The 26,171-nt window shown below is 31.1% G+C and overlaps 2 protein-coding genes and 1 pseudogene across 2 annotated transcripts; all 3 read right to left on the bottom strand.

Moving 5' to 3' along the window:
- Positions 1–87: 87 nt before the first annotated feature.
- On the bottom strand, positions 88–3,020 carry LOC109790366 (alpha/beta-Hydrolases superfamily protein). Its single transcript, XM_020349505.3, has 6 exons — positions 2,534–3,020; positions 1,450–1,561; positions 1,275–1,368; positions 972–1,149; positions 825–894; positions 88–600 (listed from the first exon to the last, which is right to left on the bottom strand). Exons 1-6 carry the CDS (start codon positions 2,938–2,940, stop codon positions 295–297), a joined length of 1,167 nt encoding a protein of 388 aa, XP_020205094.1. The 5' UTR covers positions 2,941–3,020; the 3' UTR covers positions 88–294.
- Positions 3,021–8,446: 5,426 nt separating this feature from the next.
- Positions 8,447–10,381, bottom strand: LOC109795035 (isoflavone-7-O-methyltransferase 6). The gene is made up of 2 exons (XM_020354442.3): positions 9,574–10,381; positions 8,447–9,127 (listed from the first exon to the last, which is right to left on the bottom strand). Exons 1-2 carry the CDS (start codon positions 10,345–10,347, stop codon positions 8,828–8,830), a joined length of 1,074 nt encoding a protein of 357 aa, XP_020210031.1. The 5' UTR covers positions 10,348–10,381; the 3' UTR covers positions 8,447–8,827.
- A 5,468-nt stretch (positions 10,382–15,849) lies between these two features.
- Positions 15,850–17,536, bottom strand: LOC109805248 (isoflavone-7-O-methyltransferase 6-like; annotated as a pseudogene).
- Between the last annotated feature and the right edge of the window lie 8,635 nt (positions 17,537–26,171).

Here is a 26,171-nt window from a genome sequence, read left to right as displayed (position 1 = left end):
ACTGATGGAAAGATGCTTAATTTTATTATTAATTATATTATTATTATAGTTTAATCGTTTCAAGGCAGGTCGTGTTTGTGGCAAGTATTTATATCCTCAAATTAATCCCGTTCTTATTATTTATAAATCCAAAATATCTGATATACAAATAAAATTATGAACATAATCTACACAGATGTATTGTATTTGTATGTGGCAGTTATAGATGATGGAGTCACCGATTAAACAATGAAGGTTTCAACAATTGTTGCATGCAGCTTGTGAGTACTTTACAGTTCACACTTTATTGTGAACTTAAAAAAGACTGGCCAACCAGGGAAGCAATTTTTCATGTACCAAGTCAGGTCTATCATCATGGGGACAATGTCCAACCCCTTCAAGCAAGAAGAGTTTAACATTTTCTTGTTGAGAAGGCAATGAAGAAAAGTACTTGCCAACAGGTCCATCAATTGGAGTGAAAGGATCTTCATCTCCCCATAAAAGCAAAACAGGCATGGAAATTTTAGGCATCAACAACACCGGATTCGGCCCCGGTGGCCCCGTTACAATGGACACAAATGCATCTAAGGCCCCTGGACTATTAGCTGGTTCCCTTATGATCTACATTTTCAGAATCAAATGTGAATTCCATGTAAATGTTGTCTAAGAAATGGTGATTAAGAGTGTGTTTAAATACAAGCTCAAAAAAGTTTCTCTACTAAAAAATGAAAAATAAAAATAAAAAAATAAACTCTTTTTTTTCAGCAGAGAAGCTCTTAAAATTTCTTTTGAGATTGTATCTAAATAGGCTCTAAAAACAAAACAAGTAAACAACAAAGTGTTACCTCCACCAATTCTTCATCCACAGACTCCTTGTTTCCATACACTGAACTCAAAACGTCTCTCAAATTCTCTCTGCATGCAAGCAATTCAATATTAGGTTGACTCTTTAAACATTTGAGGGAAATTATGGCCTAACCTGAAGAGAATACCTTTGTTTAACCCTCTCAAAAATTGCTGAGGCAATTCCCTTTTGCTTCAGTAAAAAATCAATCAGCCAAAGCAAGGGTAGTAGTAACTTGATCCTCCAGTCATCTACAATTGCTTTGTTGTTCATGCCACCAGCACAATTTAACAGCACAATGCCTCTAACAAGAGTTTGACTTGAATCTGGTTGGAGACTATAATTCAAAGATAAGGTAAAAAAGAAGTTTCTAAAGCAAACTCTATATGTTTAACTGTTAAACAGAAATTCAGGTTACATCTCCTGCCACTAGGGGACGAATCAAACATACCTGAGGCAGCAATCAGACAAGCTAGACTTCCAACTGAGTTTCCTATTAGTACAGTTGGCTTTTGAATAACTTCATTCAAGAAATCCAAGATCAACTGTTTACAGTGAATACCGGGTACAAGGTAAATTTGTGATGCTGGAGAGTTGATCTCAATTAAAACCCAACAAATAAATACCTGAGCCCATGTTTCCATGGTATATTGAAAGCCTGGAGGCTTATCTGAAGCACCAAAACCAAGAAGATCAATAGCATAAACAGTATAATTCTGGGCCAGTGTCTTGATATTCCTGAAGAATAAAAAAAAAACTAACGATGACTACATTGTTGGAGAGTAAGTAAAAATAATAATAATAATAATAATAATAATTATTATTATTATTATTATTATTATTATTATAATTAGAAAAAAAACTACAAATGTAACCAAAATGCTTGATTAGAATCTCACATTAACCGAGTAAGAAAATTCATTTAGTTGGAATTGAATTTGCTTGAGGGTCAACAAGTCAACACCAAAGTTCAATATATGGTCAGATAGATCACTACCAAGTACAAGCATTTCATCAGCATTTTTACCATGAATCTAATTTAACTGAGATAGGGGAGATACTCAGATTCCATCTGAATTCTAATGAATATTGATAGGATTTAAGGTTTGGAATCTAAATATCCTTACTTATATCCTGTTAAGAATTTCTGAAAGCAATTTACATCCAATGCAAGCTTAATGAGAGCTTATAATTAACGTGGTCACACTAATGTTTCTTCTTTTCTTTGTCAACCCTATCTGCCTGCAGATACTTGAAGTTGGTGAATTCCAATGGAATTGAAAAATGGGAAAAGGGAGGAACGTGAACACAAGGAGGGGATTCTGCATCTTTGATGGAAAAAGGGTGATTCACAATTCCAATAAAAAAAAACTTAAAATTAAGGCACTGTATGCATTTCCTAATAAACTTCATTGTAAAATTGAACAAATTTTAATTTGGGTCAGAAATTGAAGTTATGGATATAATTCAAGGGTGGAAAGGGTGATATTATCATCTTCTTGGTGAAACAATCCATTGCCTACCTACTTACTATGCACAAATTACTTTTTATTATCAACCCTTTTTTATGTGGCTACCAGCTTACCATATAAAAGTGATAAATAAGCAAGGACAAATAGTATCTAAAAAGGAAAAAATGGGTGGATGAGAAAACAGCAAAATCAGAAGTGATAAAACATGGACATATGACTAGTTATGATGCTAAATTACCTGCGCCAGTGAGGAATGGAGGCACCGAAGCCATGAACAAGTAACAGAGGAGGTTGATTGTCAAGCAACTTCTGAGGAGAATCAGAAGAAACAAAGTAGTTGATGGAATACTGACCCTTCCACTGCCATTTGAGGCACCTTTGCTTTATCTTTTCCGCCTCAGAGAGGGATCCCTCAGCAGCAGAGGTTGCTGTGGAAGTAGCAGAAGTGGAGTTGAATATGACACTTGTTCTATCACTACAACCACTTTTGGCATTGCTCAAGTAGTTTGGATATTGGTGACATGGAAGAGGAAGATTCACTTTCCTTGGTCTTGTGGAGAGGAAGAAAGGTTTACCGTTAAGCCTTTGAATGTGTGTTGGTGAATGCAGAAATCCAACTGAGTGAACAACACTTGTCACTTCCATCACTTTGCTTTGTCTGTCTAGTCTTTGGTCTTCACTCTCTAGTTTGGGTGTTTTTTTAATGGGAAATTTGAGTCTGCTTCAGTAAACTGGCCCAAGTTATACTTATACCATTAATGGGCTGACTCAATAAGGGAGAATTTATGCATAAATTTGAATTCAAAATTATTATATTTTTTCTCGTTAAAATTTAAGATAAAATTATTTTTAATTCTTTAAATTTATAATTTATCTTTTTACAATTTAAAAAAAATATTTTAATCTTTATACTTAAATTTTGTTAAAAAAATATATCAAATATTATCACATAACTGTTACTTTCAAATATATTATTAGTGATATGATGAATTAAAATAATACATTTAAAAATTACAAAGATGAAAAATAATTATTTTAAATTTGAGAGACTAAAAATAAATTAATCTTAAATTTAAGAAATTAAAAACATTTAAATTAAATTATCTATATTAATAAATAAAGGAAATACTAACCTATTTGGTCTTCACATTTACTTTCCTATTTTTTCCTTAAAACATATTATTAATCTTCAATAAAATTAGTTTATATTTCCTTACTCTACATATCCTTTTACCCTTTAACTCCTCTAAAATAACTACCCACTTCAATTAGTAACTACCCATTCCTCTAAAATAACTTTTTTTTCTTATATTTTTTTCTCAATCTACCAACTACTATGGATGAATTTCTTCCAAAGCATCACACCACAACAACATGTAAATTAAGTAATTTTCTGTTTATACATATAAAGGTACCAAGTACATCGGCTTCACTAATTAGAATAAGTTTAAAGTGATTTAAATTTTAAAAACATATTAAATTAAGTCAAAAGAATTTACAAAACTTATAAGATATACTTATAAATTTAAATATATCTCCTACAAGTTTAACAAATATTTATCAAGGTTGAATGTCTCAACTACTTTCACAAGATCAAATAAATAAATAAATAATCCTTGTATATTAATTGTTTTTCTCTAATATAGAGGGATTTGCCATAGGTGTAGATTAAATAATTGAACTCACCTGACCACTTCTAGAAACTGTACTGAATTAAAAAAAATGGTTCACTTGAATTGGCAATTAGTTCATGTGAATTGCACTACGTATCAAAAGTTTGAATTGAACTAAATTATTTTAATGTTTTAAACTAAATTGTTTAAATACTTTGATTTGAACTATTTTTGCTCATTGGTTCGCCTAGACAAGACAAATCGACTCAATTTGTTTTATTTTTTAGTTTTATTTAAATTTAACAAAGGAAAATAATAAAAAAATACTAGACCAAATAGATCTAATATACTTTGAGTCGAGAAATTAGTGACCCAATCTAGTTCAATTAGCTCATTGGGCCCAACCAGATTGGTTAGTCCATCAAGTTGAGTCATTTTTTACACCTTTAACTTTCATTTTGTTATAAAAATAGTTTAGTTTTTATAATCCAATTCAATTTTTAAATAGTTCAATTTAATTCAACTTTATAAGAATGGTTCATTTTAGTTTTTCAGGAGAACTATTCAATTTTTATAGTTTATATTTTGGAACAATTCACCATTAATTTAATTCAATTCAACTTAGTTTAATTTTTTCATTCATAGGCTTCAATTGGATGAATACTTTAGTTACTTCAATATTAAGTGATGTGACATCCTTTATCTCTCATGCACACATTCAATAATATAAAATAATGTGTCTGAAAAATACTTCATTAATTAACCAAAACTACAGGCCAAAGGTACCACATTCGAAACTATAAAACTAACAAAACTAAAAACTAAATAAGGAATTACAAATAATAACAAATAAAGCAAAAACATTTTATAAGAAAAGAAACTAAAATTATTAATGCAATATAATAGAAAAACAATCTTTGACCAAAACTCTGGTGTCACATTCTATTAGAGCAATTTCATCAACAATTCAAATTCCTCCAAGTTTAAAGTCACATGCATAACAAATAAAAAAATATATATAGGAAAAGGGGAGTGAAAAGATATCTCACTTCCACTATCGGTGTAGAAAATGACCGATAACTATACATGAACAAAATATATAACATGACCATACATATAATCAACAACAATAATATATCCATAATAATGTAGTAGTAAAACAACAATCATTCACTCACTTTCTATCATACCACATGCCATCATATATAAACAACGCAGTTTAATATACAAGGCTATACTATGTTTATGCAAGGACAAGACTCTCCTAATTATATGCATGTGACGCTATAGTAAAACACATTTATCCTTATTTGAAGGCTGACCAGCCAAAGACTTCATGCCAGATCAAGTTATCACAACACTTTACACTAGGAAAAAATACACTAATGACACGTTAGGATAGTTATGTTGACCACGTTTCACCCCATGCACACAAAGTGGTGGGATCGGGGCTCACAAACCTAACTATCCCCAAGGTCATGGAATCTCCAAGCTTTTACACAAGGGAAACCTTTTCTAATAGCATATTTCACATTGTGCCCATCATATAAAAATACTTTATGCAAATGATGTATGACATATACACTCTCATGCACGGTCACAATTTCACATTCACATTATTTCATATTTCACAAGTCACATCCTTGTTAAGTTACACTTATACTTATCACATAATTACTTCTCATATTCCACAGATCAAGTATTCACATCAGTTACTTAATTTCCACTTATTTCACATTACACAGATAACTCACTAACTCATTCAACTAATTCATGTAATTCATTAATCGATGCTAATTTAATTAAATTCACAGTTCTACAAATATCAGTCGTAGGTAGAGGAAAACGTCTAGCATAGGGTGCCCTACACCTAGTGTGATCGAGGCCACGAGGCTTTAGAAAAATTATGTTTGATGTGACTGTTTCCATGCTCGACAAAATCACGAAAGAGAGCCCTTAGAACTCCCATGCTCTACGTGACCAAGCTCACGTCCGACGTCAATGATGTCACAAGCATTTCAAGTTTCTATGCGACTAAGCTCACGTCCGACGTCAATGATGTCACAAGCATTTCAAGTTTCTATGCTCAATGAGCCCATGATGGCACCTAATGTGATATCAGTAATTTTTGTTCTACAAAATTTGTGATTCACTCACAAAGCAAATCTCACCACTTACATGAATTCATGTTAAAAAGGAGGGTTTTATGTTCTAATTAATTTGTTCTTAATATAAGTAATTACTACATGCAATACTTTCTCCAATAATTGATTACACACATCCTTAGAATTTTCTTGAGAATCCAAAGACACACATAGATTCATAAGTAGAGACAAATTCATAGATATAAAGCACATTTATAATATAATAACATGTTTAGAAATTCAAAGAGACATCATATACACATTACAATCAAAAGCAAGATTTGGGTTTAATCCCTCACACGTACATACATACACAATCTACAGGATTAAGGGACATTCCCATTATCCAACAAATAATCCACACCTTGGAGTGAGATTCTCACTCCTCCCTTATCTTGATAGACACTAGCTAAAATCTTAGTTCGGATCTCTGAACTCTTCTCCAACTACCTCTAATTTTCTCCCCTCTTTACATCACAAGACGCACAAATTAATTTGTGAAATAAAACAACCCTAGCCTTACTAACTTATTTATAAAGAAATGTTAAAAATAAAACAATAAACAATAATTATTAATATTTTGAAATATCACTTAAAATATAATATTATCTCAATTAATATATTAAAAGTAAGATGCTTCATGTGACGGTGGAGTTTCATGATGGTTCAATGACCACTTACAAGTTACAAGCACTTCACCAATGGTATCAATTAAGTGCTTCATAATAACATAGACTAAAGGAAGAAAATGTAACGATGGGGACCTGATTGTATTTTAGAGGATGGAAGTGGAGAATTTCCAAGATTGAGTGATACACGTAATATGAAATTAGGTTTACTTCTTACCATATTTGTCACTACTAAACCAATCAACTAGAAACCCTCGTATTTTATCTTTTGACTATAACACTAATTTCTTTCCCAAATCTATCTATACATAGACTCTCTGTCAAACCTGCCTCTTTAATAAATATAAATATAGGTTTACGTGGTCCAGATCCCACCTACCAAAAGAACTTATCTAATAAAATACTGGAAGTCTGGAACAAATAATTATTTTGCAGCCGGGCCTAAAGATACTAACAACAAATATATGTTTTTTAATAACAACAAATAGTTAAAATAATGCAACAAAAAAAAAACAGATATTTGACTGAATAATATTAAAATCTAACTTTTATACCGATATATATATATTTAGTGTACATGTTTATCTTTTAACTTTAAACTGCACCTATCTCACTATTTTTTTTATTTATTCTCCATAAACTTACATTTCAACCTCACTTTCTTCATGTAATCACGCTCAAGCCATTATTTTTATCTTCGTATTTTCATTTAAAAACATGTAGAGACTGGGAATGCTTATTTCTTTCTACTAATATATACAACAAGAATAGATTCGTTTATATCTATATTAATAAAGATAACACCGTTAAATATCTTTTTATTATCTTTATTTTATTATAATTAATAGAGTCGAGACATTTTTATATCTTTATATTTTATTTAATAAAAATATTTAAAAATTTATTAATATTTATTAAATTAATTAATATTATATCTGATCTTTAAATTTTAAAGACTCAATTAAAATTTTATATTTATATAAATAATTAATTTTTAATATTAATTTTTATTTTTAAAAATAAAATTAGCTAAAAAGTATATACACTAAATAAACCGTCGTTTTTATATGTATTATTGATAATATATTGTGCCCAAAATTATTTGAATCTCTATATAATTAACTACTCAGTGTTTTTAAACATAGTATACAAAGACATAGTATACAAAGACATGGAGTACTTCTTACAGTAGTAAATATAACAATTATATGCATTTCTTTTACACAATTTTCAATGTCATTTTCCTTCTCTTCTAATAAGAGGTTACTTCTATTCCAACAACTCATAACTTACCTATATGTAACTACTCAAATCCTAACATTTTTTTAAGGACAAATACTAATATTATTAACTAATTATTACTTAATTTGATTATTTTATTTATATTATATTTTAAATAAAATACATAGAGATGCTAAATAAATCTTTTTGCACAGGTAATTTTTAGACCGGATAATATCTCAGTTGACGCAAATCTTCCCTTCATAGTAGATTAAGGTAACTCCCTATAACGTATATTCTTATGTTCAAGTTTCTTTTGGCGTCCAATTTTTCAGAGTTGATCATATGACTTCTCAAAATTAATCGTGATGCATCTGCTTAGGTTGTCCATTGCTGTACTGGGTCTTTCAAGTCCCTCAATATATATCACAAATTTGACATGATTTATTAATTGGCTCCAATAAAGTCTCATAAACTTGGGACATGATTAAGAATGAGCCAAAGATACTAGCGACAAATAATTCATTGTTACGGCTTACAAGTATATGATTGAGCATGAAGTTTATTCAAATTATTTTTGCTAAATAGGAAGGAGAAATTCATACATAAACATTTAACCACGTGACAGTGTGAGAAACAAGGACTCACAAAGTTGACGGTCCTATCTCACAAAACAACATGTAAATGCTAATTGCTAAATACATCATTACAATATCTTGTAACATTATTTCATTTACCACATAAAACATTCGTTAAGGATAGGAAAAATTACTAGGCAGTTTAAAACCACCAATATCTGTTATTCAACACTTATTTAAACTTTTTTATTTATACGAAACACTAATAATACTTAACTGTGTCATATAGAATAAAATTAGTGGTGATCATGATATGGATCCCAAACTGCCTAAATAATATGTTTTTCCTAAGGAAAAACCTCAATAAGAGATCTAAAACCCAAAATGGGAAATATTTTGTAGTGTTTGAATCCTGCTTCAATGAAGAGATGCTTCCATTCTTCTTCAGTTCGCTCTTTTCCATTAATGGTCATCATAGATATATCCTGACAGAGCTTTGTTTGAGTCATATCTTGGTGATCTAACTTTTCATTTATCACTATATCTATGATAATCACTTTCCCTCCATTGCCTTTGCCTGAAATAGAATCTTTACACTTTTCCAGTATCTTAATGCACTTTTCGTCATTCCAATCATGTAAAACCAACTGCAAAGAAAGTAGAAAAAGATAAACAGTTGAGAAATATGCCCTAATGCAGTATTAATTCTTTTTGAAAAATTGTGATCGAAATTCTCTATAATACTTTCTTTGTTATAGTTACTACTATATATTAGTTGCAAATCATAAATTTGTGTGAATCTTACTAAATCATGAGAAAAAAATTTGTGTTTGAAACTTTGTCATGTCTAAATAGACTCATGTCCAACTTTCACGTTGAAGGCAAAAACTACTCTTAGTAATTTAGTGTTTTCACATCTTTTAGGGTCTAAGAGCTTTAGACGAGAAACCAAACAACTATTTAATAAATGATATCCAAGATTCATAAAGTTTATCATTTCTAATATATAACTAATAATAGAAAAAAAAAATATTAGAGTGTTGCTAGCCTGATATTCTTTTCTTAATTAGTCAAATCAGTAAAATATTTGGACCTTGAGTAGAACTGCATCAGCTTGAGGGATAAGTTTGAACATGTCACCACCAACGAACCTCAAATTATTGGCTCCAGTCAAGTTTACCACAACCTCAGGACGGTCAAACACAATACATTCTAACTTAGGAAATTTCTCACAGATAATTCTGGCTGCAGTTCCAGTTCCACCCCCCACATCCACAATGGAATCTAGCCCCTCAAAAACTGAAATGCAATTTTTGAGTGCCAACCCTAGCATTTGGGAATCACTTGCCATAGACTCATGGAAGAGACTCAAATAGGCAGGTTTTTTCTCAAGATATTCCCAAAGGCTTGTGCCAAAGGCTGTCTCATGCAGTGTGGGGTCCTCCCCACGAATCCACTCCCCGAAGTGATGGTATTTACTCATCATATGTGGATCAGTGATGCCCAGAACCAATGGAGTTAAACAATGGTCACTACCACTCACTAGAAGCTTTGATGCAGGTGTTAGAGCATATGTTAGTTCATGATTATATTTTTGGCCCTCATGGATATCAAAGATTCCATTGTGTGCCAAAAAACGCATGAACCGATGCACAAAACAACCTTTGGCTGGTGGAATTTGAAGAGCTGAGACCAACTCGGGAAGAGTAATGGGTTTGCCGTGGTTGGATATTATGTCGGGAATACCTAGTTGAATAGCCCACTTAAGACACATGGGTCTTAGGTGCGCACATGACTGCATATACAAAAGATTTTGGCCCTCAAACATCTCATCAATTTCTTTTTGGTTCCTGCTCATTGAACCCATTATTGCTTTGTCTCCTTCACCACCAATGGCTTCGCTTATATAATGTTTTAATCAGCAGTAGCACCCTGACCTAATGCGAGTCAATTTTTTTTTTTTTTTTTCATAAGAGTATCCACCATTACTGATAAATGTAATTAATCTCCGATACGTAATCAATACCTACCGCTCGACTACTTGCTGTTTAAATCATTTGGTACTATAGCACCTGATTAATAATCATTTCTTCTGTCCATATGCCCCACCACTGACGACATGGATCCGTTGAAATCTGAAAAAGAAAACAAAAAAAATGTCCACATACCCCACCACTGACGCCGTTGAAATCTGAAAATAAAAATAAAAAATGTCCATATACCCCACCACTGACGACATGGATCCGTTGAAATCTGAAAAAAAAAAACAAAAAAAAAGCTCATGATATACATCTTTTTTTTTTTTATATATAAGTAGACCTTTATTTTTTTAAAAAAAAATTATAAAATGTTGTAGTTTTTTTTTATTTTTTTAATTTTATACTTGTAACTTTTAATTTGTTATTTTTTTCTTCTTTTTCATATACTTTTTTTTTCTCTTTCAGCTTTCACATGCATCATCTCATCTTCTTTTAATTTCTCACCTATTTTAGTAGGTAATTTTAACTCTCTTTATTTTTACATTACTATATTCTTCTCTCACCTTTTATACTTTTTTATATGTACCTCTTTCACTTCTTTATATGTACTTAGATCATAGAACTAGTACGTGACAATATTGTAAGTATGTGCGACTTTTTTGACAATTTTTACCGAACTAGACACATATTGTTTTCTTCGAACACTTCTTCTTCTTTCATCCTTCCAAAAACCTTAATATTAAGTTTAGTATTATGAAAAAAAATATTTTTACTATTCCAGAACACTATGCGAGATAATAAAATTAGTGTTTTAGTAAGATCTTCTTATTGTATTTTTATACATACTTTCAAAAAATACTTTTTGGAATAATATGTAGAAAAACACAATGAACATTGTGGAGAAAGTCACATACGTCCCTATAATATTCTTAAAAACTAATTCTACATTTTGCATATGTAAAAAATAAAAGTGGGAAGAGAGGAGATAATAGTAGAAAATTGAAAAAAAAAAGAGGAAAAGAATAATACAAAATTAAAATAATTAAAACCATGAAGTGAAGGAAAGGTAAAACAGTGCATTAAAAATTTAAAAAAGAAAAAAGAAAAAAAGAAAGATGTGTGAAAAAATTACTAAATTAAATATTATAAATATAAAATTAAAAATATTTTAAAATTTTAATTATTTTTTAATAAAAGTTGGTGTACTTATTAAAAAAAGTGTATATATCATCAACAAAAAAAAAAATGTCCATATACCCCACCACTAATAAAAATCTCAGTCCATTTTTCAATCTCTTTGGTAAAAGCATCACTGCGTGCGCTTGGATTTTATTATAGCAATGGTACGTCCTTCTCCCAAGTTTTGACCGATAACATTCGAATTAATTATGATTGACATTTATAATTTTTTAATTATAAAATATAATTTTTAATTAATCAAAGTATCATGATGCATTACGAGGATGTAACATTTTTCTTTTATTATACATTTGGAGAAAAACACGTGTCTTTAAATATTTTAAAAATAAAAATATATAATAGTGTGAAGTGTGAGTGGTTATTTAAAGTTAATTAAAGTTAATTAATAATAGTTCTTAAAAATATTTCTTAAAAAAAGAAAATTAAGAATATAATTATTTATAATTATGAAGACAAAAAATAATTATAAGAAGAAATATTTCTTTTATCTATAGACTATAGTTGTTTTGTTTTCCTTGAGTTTTATTATTGTGGCCTACATTAAAAATAATTGTACAAACTAATAAGTTAAAACATCGGTTACGAATGACTCTCTTATATGTGGATTCTCTAAGAAACAAAATATAAAAAAAAAAAAAAATTGCTAATCAAATCGATGAATTAAACATGAATTTTTTTTTAAAATTTTTTAAATTTTTTGATGAATTTTTTTAAGATTTTTTTAAATTTTTTATTTAATTTAATTTTTATTTATTGTAATTATTTATAAATTAAATTTGTTATGTTTTTAAAATAAATTATCAATAAATAAAATTATTATAATATAAATTATTTATTATAAATTTAAAAATAAAAACAAACTTGAGAACTAATCAAAACATCAATTGTATAAACAAATGTATGATAAATCTAACTGAAAACTGAAGATTTGTACTATAATATAATCTTGTCTTACAATATAAATTATTTGTAAAGTTAAGAATTTGAAAATGCATGTACTTCTTGAAAAAAAATATATCATAAGTTAATGAATTTGAAAATTTACTTCTTAAAAAAAAATCATGTGTGATTGTTTCATGCCTTTGATTAGGCTGCACACTAATTAGAAATTACAATGTTAGAAAAATATACTAATAGTAATCCCAAAAATTGTTCAGAACGATTAAATCAATGTTAAAGATTTGAATAAATATTTTTTAGTGAGAATGTGTGATTACCGTGTAACTTATTCATGGATGCTAAAGTATTTAGAATTTGTTTAAGTGTTAATCACTTATACACTGTCAGTGTAAAAAAAATTTTACACTGACAACTAATTATATTTCTTAATTATGTCATGTCACTGTTAAAAGTAAATGTATTTACAGTGATATGACACAATTAAGGGATGTAATTGGTTACTAGTGTAAAAAAAAATTTACAATAACAATGTATAAGTGATTAACTCTTAATTTAATAAATAGTTTTTATTGGAGTCAGCAATTTATGTGAAATATTTGATATATTGAAGGACTTGAAAGGCTCACTACAGCAACGGACACCACCAAAGATATGCTTGGCCAATATGTTGTATTGATCAAGAAAATTAAGGATATATAGCTAGCACAACTCAGTGCTATTTCACGCAGAGTTTCATCATTGACACATGAACAATTAGATTATTTTGCTGTTTCAAAAAAAAAGCATGAACAATTAGATGTGTCCGAATTCCAAAGACACTGGTTGAGGGCATGAAGTTGCAGCATAAAGAAATACGAGGCAAGAGCCTATATATATCAACTTCATACAAAAAGGAGCTTGGGGCTTTATCTCTTCTTCTAATATTGTTGGGATATAAACAAAATTTTATATTTTTAGAGTGAGAAAATTAACTTAGACTTATAAATACATAAAATCTCTTTTTTATGAAGTTTTTTTTAGTGATGATGAAAAATAAATTTATTAGAATTTAAGTTTAAAGTGACAATATTACACTAATGCGGAAATGTAAGTGAACAACAACAATATAATATTTTCCTTGAAAAATAGATCTCTACCATAAACAAATATAAAACAATCCATCAAATAATCAATCCAGCCATAACAAGATTACTCCAATTAAAGGTACTTTTCTAGTCTATGAAAAAAAAAACATACAAAAAAAGGAAATTTGTAACGACCCACCATGACAAATACACCTCGAAGAGTCACCAACATAGTGGAACTATACTCATAATGCATGGATATGCACAACTAAGAACAACTTTATAAGTACATACAATATGTGTACTACCATCTAGTATAGCTAAACACAGTATAAAATCATAAGTGTCAGTCAAACACTATTATATAAATCATCAAAAGTAGTCCAAGACTACACCATCAAAATGGTCTTGCAACATCTCCCAAAAGCCTACTCCAGCTTACCCTGTTCTCATGAAAATCATGATCATCACAGTTCAAATCACGTGAAAAACAAAAAAGGGTAAACTAAATTTCAAAAACATACTAGTATAGAAAAGAACATCTATACTACTACCTAACATGTAAACTAGTCAAAAACATACCTCATGGTTGACAACATTCACCAAATAACACAATACCAACATGTTTGGAAACTATATACCAAGACATATCATACAATAAAATATTCATCCAATGCATATGAACACACCAAGCAATAGCACACACATTATATGCATACATCTCAACTAATGTGTTATATCATACCCTAAACTCTAAGCCCTACACCCTAAATTTGACTAGCAACTTTTTAGTTTGCTACATTATTTGTTACAACTTGAACAACATTGTCTTTCCCCACCTCTTCAACAATGTTATCCACCATCTCAAAAACTTTTTTAATTATTTTGGATATTACAGATGCATTTATGAACTTAAAAAACATAGTTCCCTTTGGGTTATTCACTAGGAAGTTTCTTATTGTCCTACTTTTCTTATCAATCCAACCATTAATCATAATTGTGCATCTAATTTTCTCCCATTCATCCATATGTGCTTGTAAAGAAAGTGGTGTATTTTTCACTTCCTTCTTCAAATATTTGACTCTAATCTCATGATATGATGGATGTTGAAATCCAAGGCCATGCCTTAAAACTAAATCAAACATGGCATTAAATTCCTCACTCTTTGCCACATTGAAAGGTATCACGTTGTTGTAGAAAAATCTAGCCATTACTTGACATGTTTCCTCTTTTGCACTGTTTTTAAACATGTTATCGATAGTAGCTTGTGTGTCAAGTACTCTCTTCTTAAAAATATTTCTAGGACTTTCAATGTCCATTGCTTCATTGCTTTTTCTTTTATCACAAGCTTTTGCACTTTCCTCCTCTTCTTTATTAAGGCTTGATTTCTTGATCAAATTTTGTTGCAAACCAACAACAATTTCCGACATTTCCTTCTTCACTTCATTAGTAACAACCTTGCAAGTTCCAACATCCTTTTGAGTATCATCCGAGTGATGCTTCAACTAGTAAACTTCCCATGTTATTACCTTCTGACATTATTTGCATTGAAATTTCCTAGTATCCCCACCAATTAAAATACAATGCTTCTAAGCTATATCATTTCAGGAGCACTTTTGGGAGCCACCATAATAGAGGAGTTTGGAATTGGATTTGAAGTCATTTTAATGATTGTGTAGAACAACTATCTGGCATAGATAAGATGAGAAATAAAGGAAGTGAAATTGCATAAATAAAGCAAAAGAGTTACAATATATATAGAACACGGTTAAAAAAATGGATATGGATAAATAAGAGAAACATACAAGTGAAGTGAAGGTGTAGGCTTACAGCTTACAACTTACAAAAATTCATTGTTACACAGCTTACAAATATATGATTAAGCATCAAGTTTATTCAATTTTATTATTTTGCTAAATAATTAAGAAGGAGAATTTCCCACATGCATAATACATCTAACCACATTGCAATAAGAAACAAAGACCCACAAAGTCGGTAGTTCTAAATATCACCACACAACATTACATGATCACAATATCTTGTGATGTTATTTCATGTACACCTTAAAACAGTCATTAAGTATGAAAAATTACCAGGCAGTCCAAAATCACTGTATCTATTATGCACTTATTTAAATTTCTTAATTTATAAAAAAGTAATGATACTTAACAATTTGCAAAAATAGAAATTAGTTGTGATCCCAAACGGCCTAATTCATAGTTTTTCCTAAGGGTAGACCTCAATAAAAGATCTAAAACCCAAAAAAGGAAATATTTTGTAGCGTTTGAATCCTCCTTCAATGAAGAGTTGTTTCCAATTTCCATTCTTCTTCGGTTCGCTCTTTTCCACCAATGATCATCATAGATAAATCATTGTTGAGCTTTATTTGAGTTACATCAGGGTCATCTACCTTTTCATTTATTACTATATCTATAATAATCACTTTCCCTCTATCGCCTTTGCTTGAAATACTGTCTTTACACTTTTTCAGGATCTTTATGCAATTTTCGTCATTCCAATCATGTAAAACACACTGCAAAGGAAGTTTTAAAAAAATTATAAATTATGTCTTGATGCAATATTTTGTAAAAATGTTACTAACACTCTTTCTAACATTCCTTTATTAATATTTGCTTAATTATAAGTTAAAAATCATAAATTTTAATAGACTTTATCATTAAATCAGAAGAAACTTATTAAATGAAATACAAAATTCACCAAATTTTTTATTTACAATAAATTTTAGTGAATAATAAAATGTTAAAAATAAAGTGTTAGATAATACATGGGTAACATACCTAATATTATTTTCCAAATGAAATCAGCAAAATATTTGTACCTTGAGTATATATAACTGCATCAGCTTGAGGGATAGATTTGAACATGTCACCACCAACAAAACTCAAATTATTGGCTCCAGTCAGGTTTTCCACAACCTCAGGAAGGTCAAACACAATACATTCCAACTTAGGAAATGCCTCACTGATAAATCTGGCTACGGTCCCAGTTCCACCACCCACATCCACAATGGAATCTAGCCCCTCAAAAACTGAAGTGCAATTTTTGAGTGCCAGCCCTAGCATGGGAATCACTTGCCATAGCCTCATGGAAGATACTCAAATGAGCAGGATTTTTCTACAAATATTCCCAAACGCTTGTTCCAAATGCTGTCTCTTGCAGTGTGGCGTCCTCCCCACGAATCCACTCTGTCATGTGATGGTATTTACTCATATCTGGATCAGAAGTGATGAACAGAACCATTGGAGCTAAACAATGGTCTGTGCCACTTAATAGTAGCTTTGATGCAGGTGTTAGAGCATATGTTATTAGTTCATGATCATCTTCTTGGCCCTCATGGATATCAAAGATTCCATTGTGTGCCAAAAAGCGCATGAACCTATGCACAAAACAACCTTTGGCTGGTGGAATTTGCAAAGCTGAGACCAACTCGGAAAGAGTAATGGGTTTGTCGTGGTTGGATATTATGTCGGGAATACCTAGTTGAATAGCCCACTTTAGACATATTGGTCTTAGGTGTGCACTTGCCTGCATATACAAAAGAAGTTGACCTTCAAACACATCAATTTTTTCTTGGTTTCTCGTTGATTCCATTACTGCAACTGCAACTGCAACTTATTAAACTCTTTTGCTTTGTTTCTATATATCACCACCAATGGCCTCGCTTATATAATCTTTTCATCACCTCACCACCCTAATAACCTAACGCGGGTGAAATTAATTATAACCTGCTTAATTAAATCCTTTCATTTTTTTCTTCTTCTTTTTGGGTGTTAATTTTGTAAACTTGCGTATAATTTAAACCATTGAACATTGGTTCTTCAAATTCAATGCCCCACCACTAACGACCTGGGTTCCTTGCAATTTGAAAAAAAATACATATAAATCTCTTCAGTTTTTCAATCTCTTACCAGTTGTTATTCAATAATTTATTTAAAAAATTATTTTAAATTAATTGTAATAAAATTATATATACTGAATTTATATTAATACTAATTTATAAATAAATATCATAATTTTTTAAAAAATTAATTAAATATAAAATATTAAATAAATTATTTTATTAGTAAGATATAACTGATATATATATATATATATATATATATATATATATATATTATTTTATATATGCACATTAATTAGTTAGGTGTAAATAGTCCTGTTTGTTACTTTTATAAATTTTTATATTTTATTTATTGTGTCTAAATTAATTATTAATTTGTACCAAAAAAATTAATTGTATCTAAAAAGTTAAGTTTATTTACTTAATTTTTAATAAATATTATATATATATATATATTAAATTATTAAATAAGACAGGTTAGATTTTTTAAATGACTTTGCTATGCGGGAAGAATGAGTTGGGGTAGGACCCGACGTGATAAGATATTAGATATTTTTTTACTCTAATTTTTAATAACTTTTTATTAATCTATAAGAAATATTTAAAAGTTAAGATAAATTAATTTTTTTTAATTTAAAATAAAATTTTTATGCTGTAAAAATCTTACATTTTTTGTAAATATTTTATAAATGAGATGGATTGAATTTTCAAACTTAAGGTTGAGTATTAAGGTTGTGTTTGGATTGAAGGAAGGATTTGGGGGAGTGAAAAAAGAAAGATTTGAAGAGAAAGAGAGTGAAAAGTGAGGTTGTTTGGATTAAGGAAAAGATAGTGAAAATTTTGTGAGAATTTGTGTAGAAATTGATTGATGTGATAGATAAAAATTAAAATTTTAATAGATGAATATGTAATTTACACTTTTACCCTTGGATTAAAAATGAGTAGAATATTATTTATTGTAAATAATAATAATTATAATAAAATTATATTAATAGGTATAATTTATTAAAAAAATAATAAATAATGATAATAATAATAATAATAATAAATATTAGAAAAATAATAAGAATCATAATAAATAATAATGATACTAATTATAATAAATAATAATAACATTAATAATAATGATAATAATAATAATATTTATAATAATAAATAATAATAACAAAATATATTATGATAATTATATTTTCTAACATTATTTTATTAATGTTTATGAAAATTTTATTATTTTAATTTTATAAACATGTATTACTTTATTTTTTTTTATATTTCTACTTTTTGATGTCAATATTTAAATAATAGAATTTTCTCAATATAAAAAAAATGTACAATAAAAACACTCTTCAGTTAAAATCCATAATCGATTATGTGGTATACATAATCGATTATGTTGGCTGGGGGTTCAGTTTTTCACTGCGGTTTGCCCTCTATTCTTTATTCTCATACCTCGACTACCCTCTCTCATGCATAAAGAAATGAAGCTTACCTACAATGGTTGCCCCGTCGAGAATCACTGCAGCAACAACCACCTTCGCACGAGCACACAACACACACAGAGCTTCCAAGTCTCTTATAAATGCGTGACTAGTGGACTCATTCAGCCTCATTTCAAATGCGTCACTGTGCCATTCAAACGAAGGACAAAGGCCTGTGAACCATGGCAGAGATTCCTCTGTTCCATGGCACAATCTCTGCATGCATGAGCATGGCAGAGCTTCATCTCTTTTCAGCTTTTGGGCATGAGTATTATCGGGTTTTCTCATTTCTTACATGACTTTCATCTCTTTTCTTCACAACTTCGCGAGGAACGGCCATGCGGGTTCTCCCGCTTTTCTTTCGGTGCAAATCAGCGAAAACAAACGTCAAATTTTTTCACCTTTCGTTCATCGTGAACAGTAAATCTCCTGAAACAAACAAGGGCTAAGTGAGACAGCATGGAGCGGAATAGGATAGGATGAGGATGTGACGCTTTGATAAGATAGGACACAAAATAATTTCTCACTTCCACTTCTAATAACTTTCTTATTAATCCATAGGAAAATATTGTTTGTAAAATTATAAATATTATAATTAATAAATTTTTATTTATAATATAATTTAAAATGATTAAATATAATTATCATTTCACATTTTAAAATTATAAAATATTTAAATTTAAGATAAAATTAATTTATTTTAAAATTTACAATAAATTTTTCTTGCTTAAAAAAATCTTATTTTTTTGTAAATACTTTAAGGAAAATAAGAAATATATATGACTATATTCAACTTGAACACTTTTATTCTTTCTATATTTTTGAAATTTTTTAAATAATTAATTATATTATCTCAATATAAAAAATAATTTATAAATAAATATATTTTTAATATACATAAAAATGAGAGAGTAACATTGAATATCATTCTAATTTGAATAAATAATAAATAAATAAATAAAAACTACAAGAGTTATTAATAGACTCTAAAGTTTTAACTGTAATATTAATAAATAAATGACATTAAGTGAAGTATTAAACCACTGTTAATTAAAAACACCTATTGCATACTATCGTCCTAATATTAGGTAAAGAAATTGATATATATTAGGTAAAGAAATTGGAGATAAAACTGATAGTAATAACATCTTAATTTATAATTTCATCAAAGTAATTAATTACTCTTACTTAATGTAAAATGACTTAATTGTCCATCATTGATAGAGTTTTTTTTTATATGTAAAACTAATTCAATGGTAACAGTTTGATATAATATAAGAAATTTAAAATTAATAAAATTATATATTCTAAAATATTCTATTAAATTGTAAATGAAAAAGTCTATACTAAATTGTCTACCTACGAACTTTTTAGAGAAGAAAAATGGTATAACATTAGTGCACGTAACTTTATATAATAACATTTTATATTTTATTTCATAATCTTTTATTATATTTATACAACAATTTTTAATTAGTTATTCTATTATTGGTGTATGATTAGTTTTTTTTAAAGAAAAATAATTATATTTAATTTAGTTTTTATTTAATTTTTACAAAAAAAAAATCAATTATGTAAGACCCACGGCCTCTCCCTCTCATATCTCATTCTCTTAACCTCTCTTTTCCTTTCTCCCAAAGCCCTAAATCTTGTTCCTGAATTTCCTTTCTTCTTAGGCTGAAACAGTGAGCAAGGTGGTCCTTCCTTTAAACTCAAGTCGTGCGGAGCTAGCTGAGAGTCGGATTTCTCATGTTCTTCTTCTCCTTTCTCCTTCGTAGAAGCTCAGAACTTCTCCTCCGAGGTAAGGGAAGCTAGAATTTCGTGTTGGTTGTTGGGAGTGAGTTAGAAACTCACTTGTTGGTTGATTTCTTGAAGATTGATGGCTATATTTGAAGAAATTGTGTTTTCGGGGTTTTGGGGTTAAAGGGTGAAATTTGGGGTTTTTGATGTATTTATGGATGCATGTTGAAAATGAGTTGGTTTTCGTGTTGTTTGCAGAAAATGTGGTTCTTTGGGTGGTTTGCATGTGCTTGGATTGGTTGTTTGTGCAGGTTTTGATTAAAATTTTTGAACTTGGAGAGTTGCTGCTTGGTAGGGCGCCGGGCGCGTGACCATCAGAGGGCTATATTGGTCAAGCCCGTCGGGCACAAGGTTGTGTGCGCCGGGCGAGTGGTGTATGGAAAACCGCAAGTGTACGGTTGTCGTCAAGTAATAAATATCGAATCACAGGGACTACGTGTTTGACCTAGAATTACTAGTATTTTAATTTGAATTTTAAAACAGATAGAATGTTTGTTTTGAGATGATAAGATCAGATTCGCTGGTAAAAGAGATAGTAATGCAATTAATGAATAAGATAAAACTTTAAGATAAGATAAGGAGATTTCCGGGAATCTAGGGTTCGCACAAAGAGTTCCAACAATATTGAATTATTATTTTCATTAATTAATTCTATTCCATCTTGAAGGTAGTCTTAACCTAATTTAATCCTTGCACCTTCTCAGGCTACGAGGACGTGTTTAATTAAAATTAATCCCTACTCTCGTGGTAATTACGTTCAATTAAACCCATTAAGATCTTTGTTAATCTATTGCTCCTCGAAAGCTTAAATCAACTCTCGTGATTTAACACTCAAGTCTGTTCCTTTAGGTTCCGATAATTAGGTTCTCCTCTCAGTTCATCCCTAATTATCTATGATTATGAAAATTAAGATTAATTGTTTATCATAATTATAATCAAGTTCTCCTCTCAGTTCATCCTTAATTAATGTTATTATGAAAACAATAATGTTAAAGTTCATATATAAATTATAAAAGAACAAATCAAGAATTGGAATAAAATTAAGAAACTGAATAATGCATTAATAAAGAGGTTCTCAGAGGCTAAGCCCTGATCCCAGAAAAAGGGAAACTACTCACAGGAGTTCATAGTAGTTCTCCAAGAAAAGAAGAATAAAAAAAAAGCAAACCTTAGAGTCGATGGCACAGGCGCCCAACCTTCTCCAAGTGTCAAAAACTAAAAAAAACTGTCTCCGAAACAAAAGTTCTGTTCTAGGCTAACCTCATCTAATTTATAACCTAAAAGGGTAAAAAGGTAAAACTACCAAGATAAAAATTACAAAAATAAAAATAAAACATAAAACTTAAAAAGCTGGGACGCGAAGTGAATCACGGCCGTGACTGAGAATCACGACCGTGATCTTCTCTGGAGCACATTCATTCACCAAATCGACGCGAAGTGAATCACGGCCGTGACTGAGAATCACGACCGTGATCTTCTCTGGAGCACATCTATGAAGGGTCAGTGGCGTTCACGGGTGTGATTGGGAGTCACGGCCGTGATTTTCTCTGGTGAATCACGGGCGTGATTTAGAATCACGGCCGTGATTTTCCCTGTAGCTCAGCATTTCCTCTTTAATTCTTAAATCTTGATCCTGCTCAGAGAAAACACAACACATACCAAGAAAAGCATAAAATAGGAAAATGATATAAAAATTTATTAAAAACATGAAAGATATGCATGATTATGCTATGAATTCTTGTGAATTAAAGTGCTAAAATACGAGTAAAATACACAACATCAAATAACCCCAAACTTGAACTTTTGTTTGTCCTCAAACAATAATTAGCACTTTGAAAAAAAAAGAATCATCAAGAATTAACTGAGCATTTAAAATCTTCACTCTTAGTCTCACAAGGTCCAATTAGAATCTTAATCTTTCATTACTAGCGCCAACTCTTAGTTTCTAAGAGTTTCATGATGTCAAATCTTGTAAAGCTCATTAGTCAAACGAAGATAATTTAACAGAAATAATTTTTCAATGCTTGTGACACAAATAGGGGTAATATTTTTATTTTTGTTTTTGTCTCACCTAAAACATTTCCCCAGTAGCCAATCAGTGTAGAGAGGATGATAATTTCAAGAACACATAGCCTCAAAGGGGGTCTAGCTATTTTACTAAACAATTCCCCAGTAGCTAATTAGTTCCCTTAGTTTTCTAAGGTTAAGAATATTCTCCCTCTAACCTATGACCTCAAAGGGGTGCTAGGTGATTTTTTTTTTTTATTATTACCCCCCAAAAGCTTTTAAGCACGAATTAAAAAGAATTTATCTTCAAGAGACTATTTTTATAATTCTCGATCATTTCAAGTCTCAATACTAAGAACCAAGTGCTAGCCACAAAACCAGCTAATTTTTCAACCTTTTGTTCTGAGACTTCAAGATTCAATTCATCACATTCAGTGTTTTCAAAGACGAACAATTTCATTAAAAATATTTACTTTTCAAACACAAATTCAAGCTGGGATTAACTGAATATGTATATATGCATGATTTTTTTATTTTTTATTTTTATTTTTTTTATTTTTTACTTTGCATGAATGAATGAAATGCGTACATCCTCCTAACCCCAAACTTAAAGATTTGCTTGTCCCGAAGCAAAGAGCTAATGAATGCATGATAGATTATTTTGACAAAATTATAAAATGCATGAATATGCAACCAACCCACAACAGAAAGGAATGCTTGTCCCTAAGCATCAGAGTAAAATAAGGAATAAGAAAGATCTCACTGTGGTGGAAAATCATCTGGATACCGTTGAATGTGCCATTGATACATTTGATCAACCATGTAATTATAATGCTGCTAGCGTTCATCCATTTGTTTCAGCCGGTTATCCATTGATTGAATAGCTGCCAGGATAGCAGCATTGTCCACCTCAGGTCCAGGATGTAGAGGGGGTTGTTCAGGAGCTGCTTCCTCATCTGCAGGAGCCGCTTCCTCAGCTGCTGGAGGTAGGTCCTCTAATGGCTCCAGTGGAAACTGCCGTGTAGCCCGGTTCTTCACGGTGTATGTTGGATTTGGTAACTGGTGGTGCACTCCCGACTGGGTTACTACAAAGTAGTATTTATCATCTTCATCTTTCGCAATGCAGTTCATAGAAGAGCAGGTAGCAAAATTAATAGTACGGCTTCCAGGGAGTGGTTCTAACTGGTCCAGCCAAGCGTGATAGCCAAGGTGTTTGGCTATAGTGGTAATGAGGCCGCCATTCACAATCGCACCGTGGCTGGTATTGGAAATACTCTGGAACTGTCGTGCCAAATGACTGCCAGAATCAATAGGCTCCTCTCTGTTTTCCATCATAGCCCATAAAAGTAAAAGGTCGCTCAAACGAACCTTTCCTTCAGAATCACCTCGGGCCAAAACAGTAGAGGCAATAAAGCGGTGCATAATACGGATGGCGGGATGGCGGAAAGCAGAGGAATTACATTTTCCAGCGACCCAATTACTTGTACCTGTCAAACTATACCAAAAAGAACCAGGGTTGAAAGAACTTGGGGTTCTCGTGCTCCCTCCAGTGGGAAATCCAAAAATATTATTGAACTGAGCCAGGGTTAATTCGTGTTCTTGGTTAAACATACGGAAAGAAATCAAACCTTCAGAACAATTTGGCCCAGATAATATTTCCGTGTGGAGAGAGCTCAAGAACTCAAGAACTAGTCGAGGATAAACAACATCATTATGCATGGTAGCAAAGGTTGTCCACCCAATGTTAGTTAACATGAAATTGATATCAGCACGTAAACCCAACTTACGAATAAATGGGAAGTCGAGATACCTGGTAGGATGGATAGTGCGGAAGCGTAATACCTCGTTCCGCTCACGCTGTTCATCGTTCCGATAGAACCTCGGAGGAAGGTGCGGAATTTTGCTTGCTTCTTCCTCGTAACTGTGGGTATCGGAAGCGGTGGAGGACGAACCAACGGTACGGGTGCGCTTGGGAGCCATGGATGAACGGAAGGAGTGAATGTGGGAGGAAGAGGGAAGAAGAGGAAGAAGAAGTGAGAAGCTAGGGTTTGGGAGAGAAGAAAAGAGAGAATGGGCAGAGTTCGTAAGTTTGAGAGAAGTGAGAATGTAAAAGGAGGGGGAAAAATATATAAGGGAAAGGGGAATTTCAAAAATCACGGGTTGTATCTGTTGAGCCTCAGTAGGGAATCACGGGCGTGATTGGAAATCACGGCCGTGATTCTCTCTGGAGTTTTCCAAAAAATTTTCCAGAGAAGATCACGCCCGTGATTTAGAGTCACGGTCGTGATTCTCTCTGGAGTTTTCCAAAAAATTTTCCAGAGAAGATCACGCCCGTGATTTAGAGTCACGGTCGTGATTCTCTCTGGAGTTTTCCAAAAAAATTTCCAGAGAAGATCACGCCCGTGATTTAGAATCACGGTCGTGATTCTCTCTGGAACTCTGAAATTTTTTTTTTTTTTTTTTTTTTCATGATGCTTGAGTAGGTTCCTGAAGAACCATAGAGTATAATTTTTCTAAGTGTTCCCCATGGAAATATAACTTCAATCTCTGTGCATTGACCTTGAATATGTCGCCTTTATCGTTTCTGATTTCTACAGCTCCATAGGGATATACTTTTTGAACTGTAAAAGGCCCTGACCATCTTGACTTCAATTTTCCAGGAAACAATCTGAGTCTGGAATTAAATAATAGCACCGAGTCCCCTTGCTTGAATTCTCTTCTATGTATATGCTTGTCATGCCACCTCTTTGTTCTTTCTTTGTAAATCTTAGCATTTTCATATGAGTCTAATCTGATTTCATCAAGCTCATTGAGTTCCAATTTCCTTTTTTCTCCAGCATCCTTTAGGTCATAGTTGAAGTATTTTATTGCCCACAAAGCCTTGTGTTCTAGCTCTACAGGAAGATGGCAAGATTTGCCATAAATCAGCCTAAATGGAGACATGCCAATAGGTGTTTTGTAAGCAGTCCTGTAGGCCCAAAGAGCTTCATCTAATCTTAAAGACCAGTCCTTTCTTGTTGTAGATACAGTCTTCTCAAGAATCTTTTTGATTTCTCTATTGGATATTTCTACCTGTCCACTTGTTTGAGGGTGATAAGGTGTACCAACCTTGTGAGTGACTCCATACTTTTTTAAGAGAGATTCAAACTTTCTTTCAATAAAATGTGAGCCTCCATCACTGATCACAGCTCTTGGGACCCCAAATCTTGGAAATATAATTCTTTTGAAGAGTTTAATGACAGTATTTGAATCACTCGTTTGAGCGGGAATCGCTTCTACCCACTTGGACACATAATCAACTGCAACTAATATGAACTTGTAACCTTTAGAACTTGGGAATGGTCCCATGTAATCTACTCCCCATACATCAAAAATTTCTACTTCTAAAATCCCATTTAATG

The sequence above is a fragment of the Cajanus cajan genome, chromosome 7 (genome assembly GCF_000230855.2).
Source record: "Cajanus cajan strain Asha chromosome 7, NIPB_CcT2T_4, whole genome shotgun sequence".
Classification (NCBI taxonomy): Eukaryota; Viridiplantae; Streptophyta; class Magnoliopsida; order Fabales; family Fabaceae; genus Cajanus; species Cajanus cajan.
This window is presented reverse-complemented; position numbering and strand designations above follow the sequence as displayed.

What these genes read in the sequence shown, in the direction of transcription:
- LOC109790366 (XM_020349505.3), bottom strand. Translation starts at nt 2,940, where the DNA reads ATGGAAGTGACAAGTGTTGTTCACTCAGTTGGATTTCTGCATTCACCA. An exon ending in TTTGAGAGGGTTAAACAAAG is followed by an intron (nt 895 to 971) that starts GTATTCTCTTCA and finishes GCTTGCATGCAG; the next exon opens with AGAGAATTTGAGAGACGTTT. An exon ending in TGGATGAAGAATTGGTGGAG is followed by an intron (nt 601 to 824) that starts GTAACACTTTGT and finishes CTGAAAATGTAG; the next exon opens with ATCATAAGGGAACCAGCTAA.
- LOC109795035 (XM_020354442.3), bottom strand. Translation starts at nt 10,347, where the DNA reads ATGGGTTCAATGAGCAGGAACCAAAAAGAAATTGATGAGATGTTTGAG. An exon ending in CTGATGCAGTTCTACTCAAG is followed by an intron (nt 9,128 to 9,573) that starts GTCCAAATATTT and finishes CTTTCTTTGCAG; the next exon opens with TTGGTTTTACATGATTGGAA.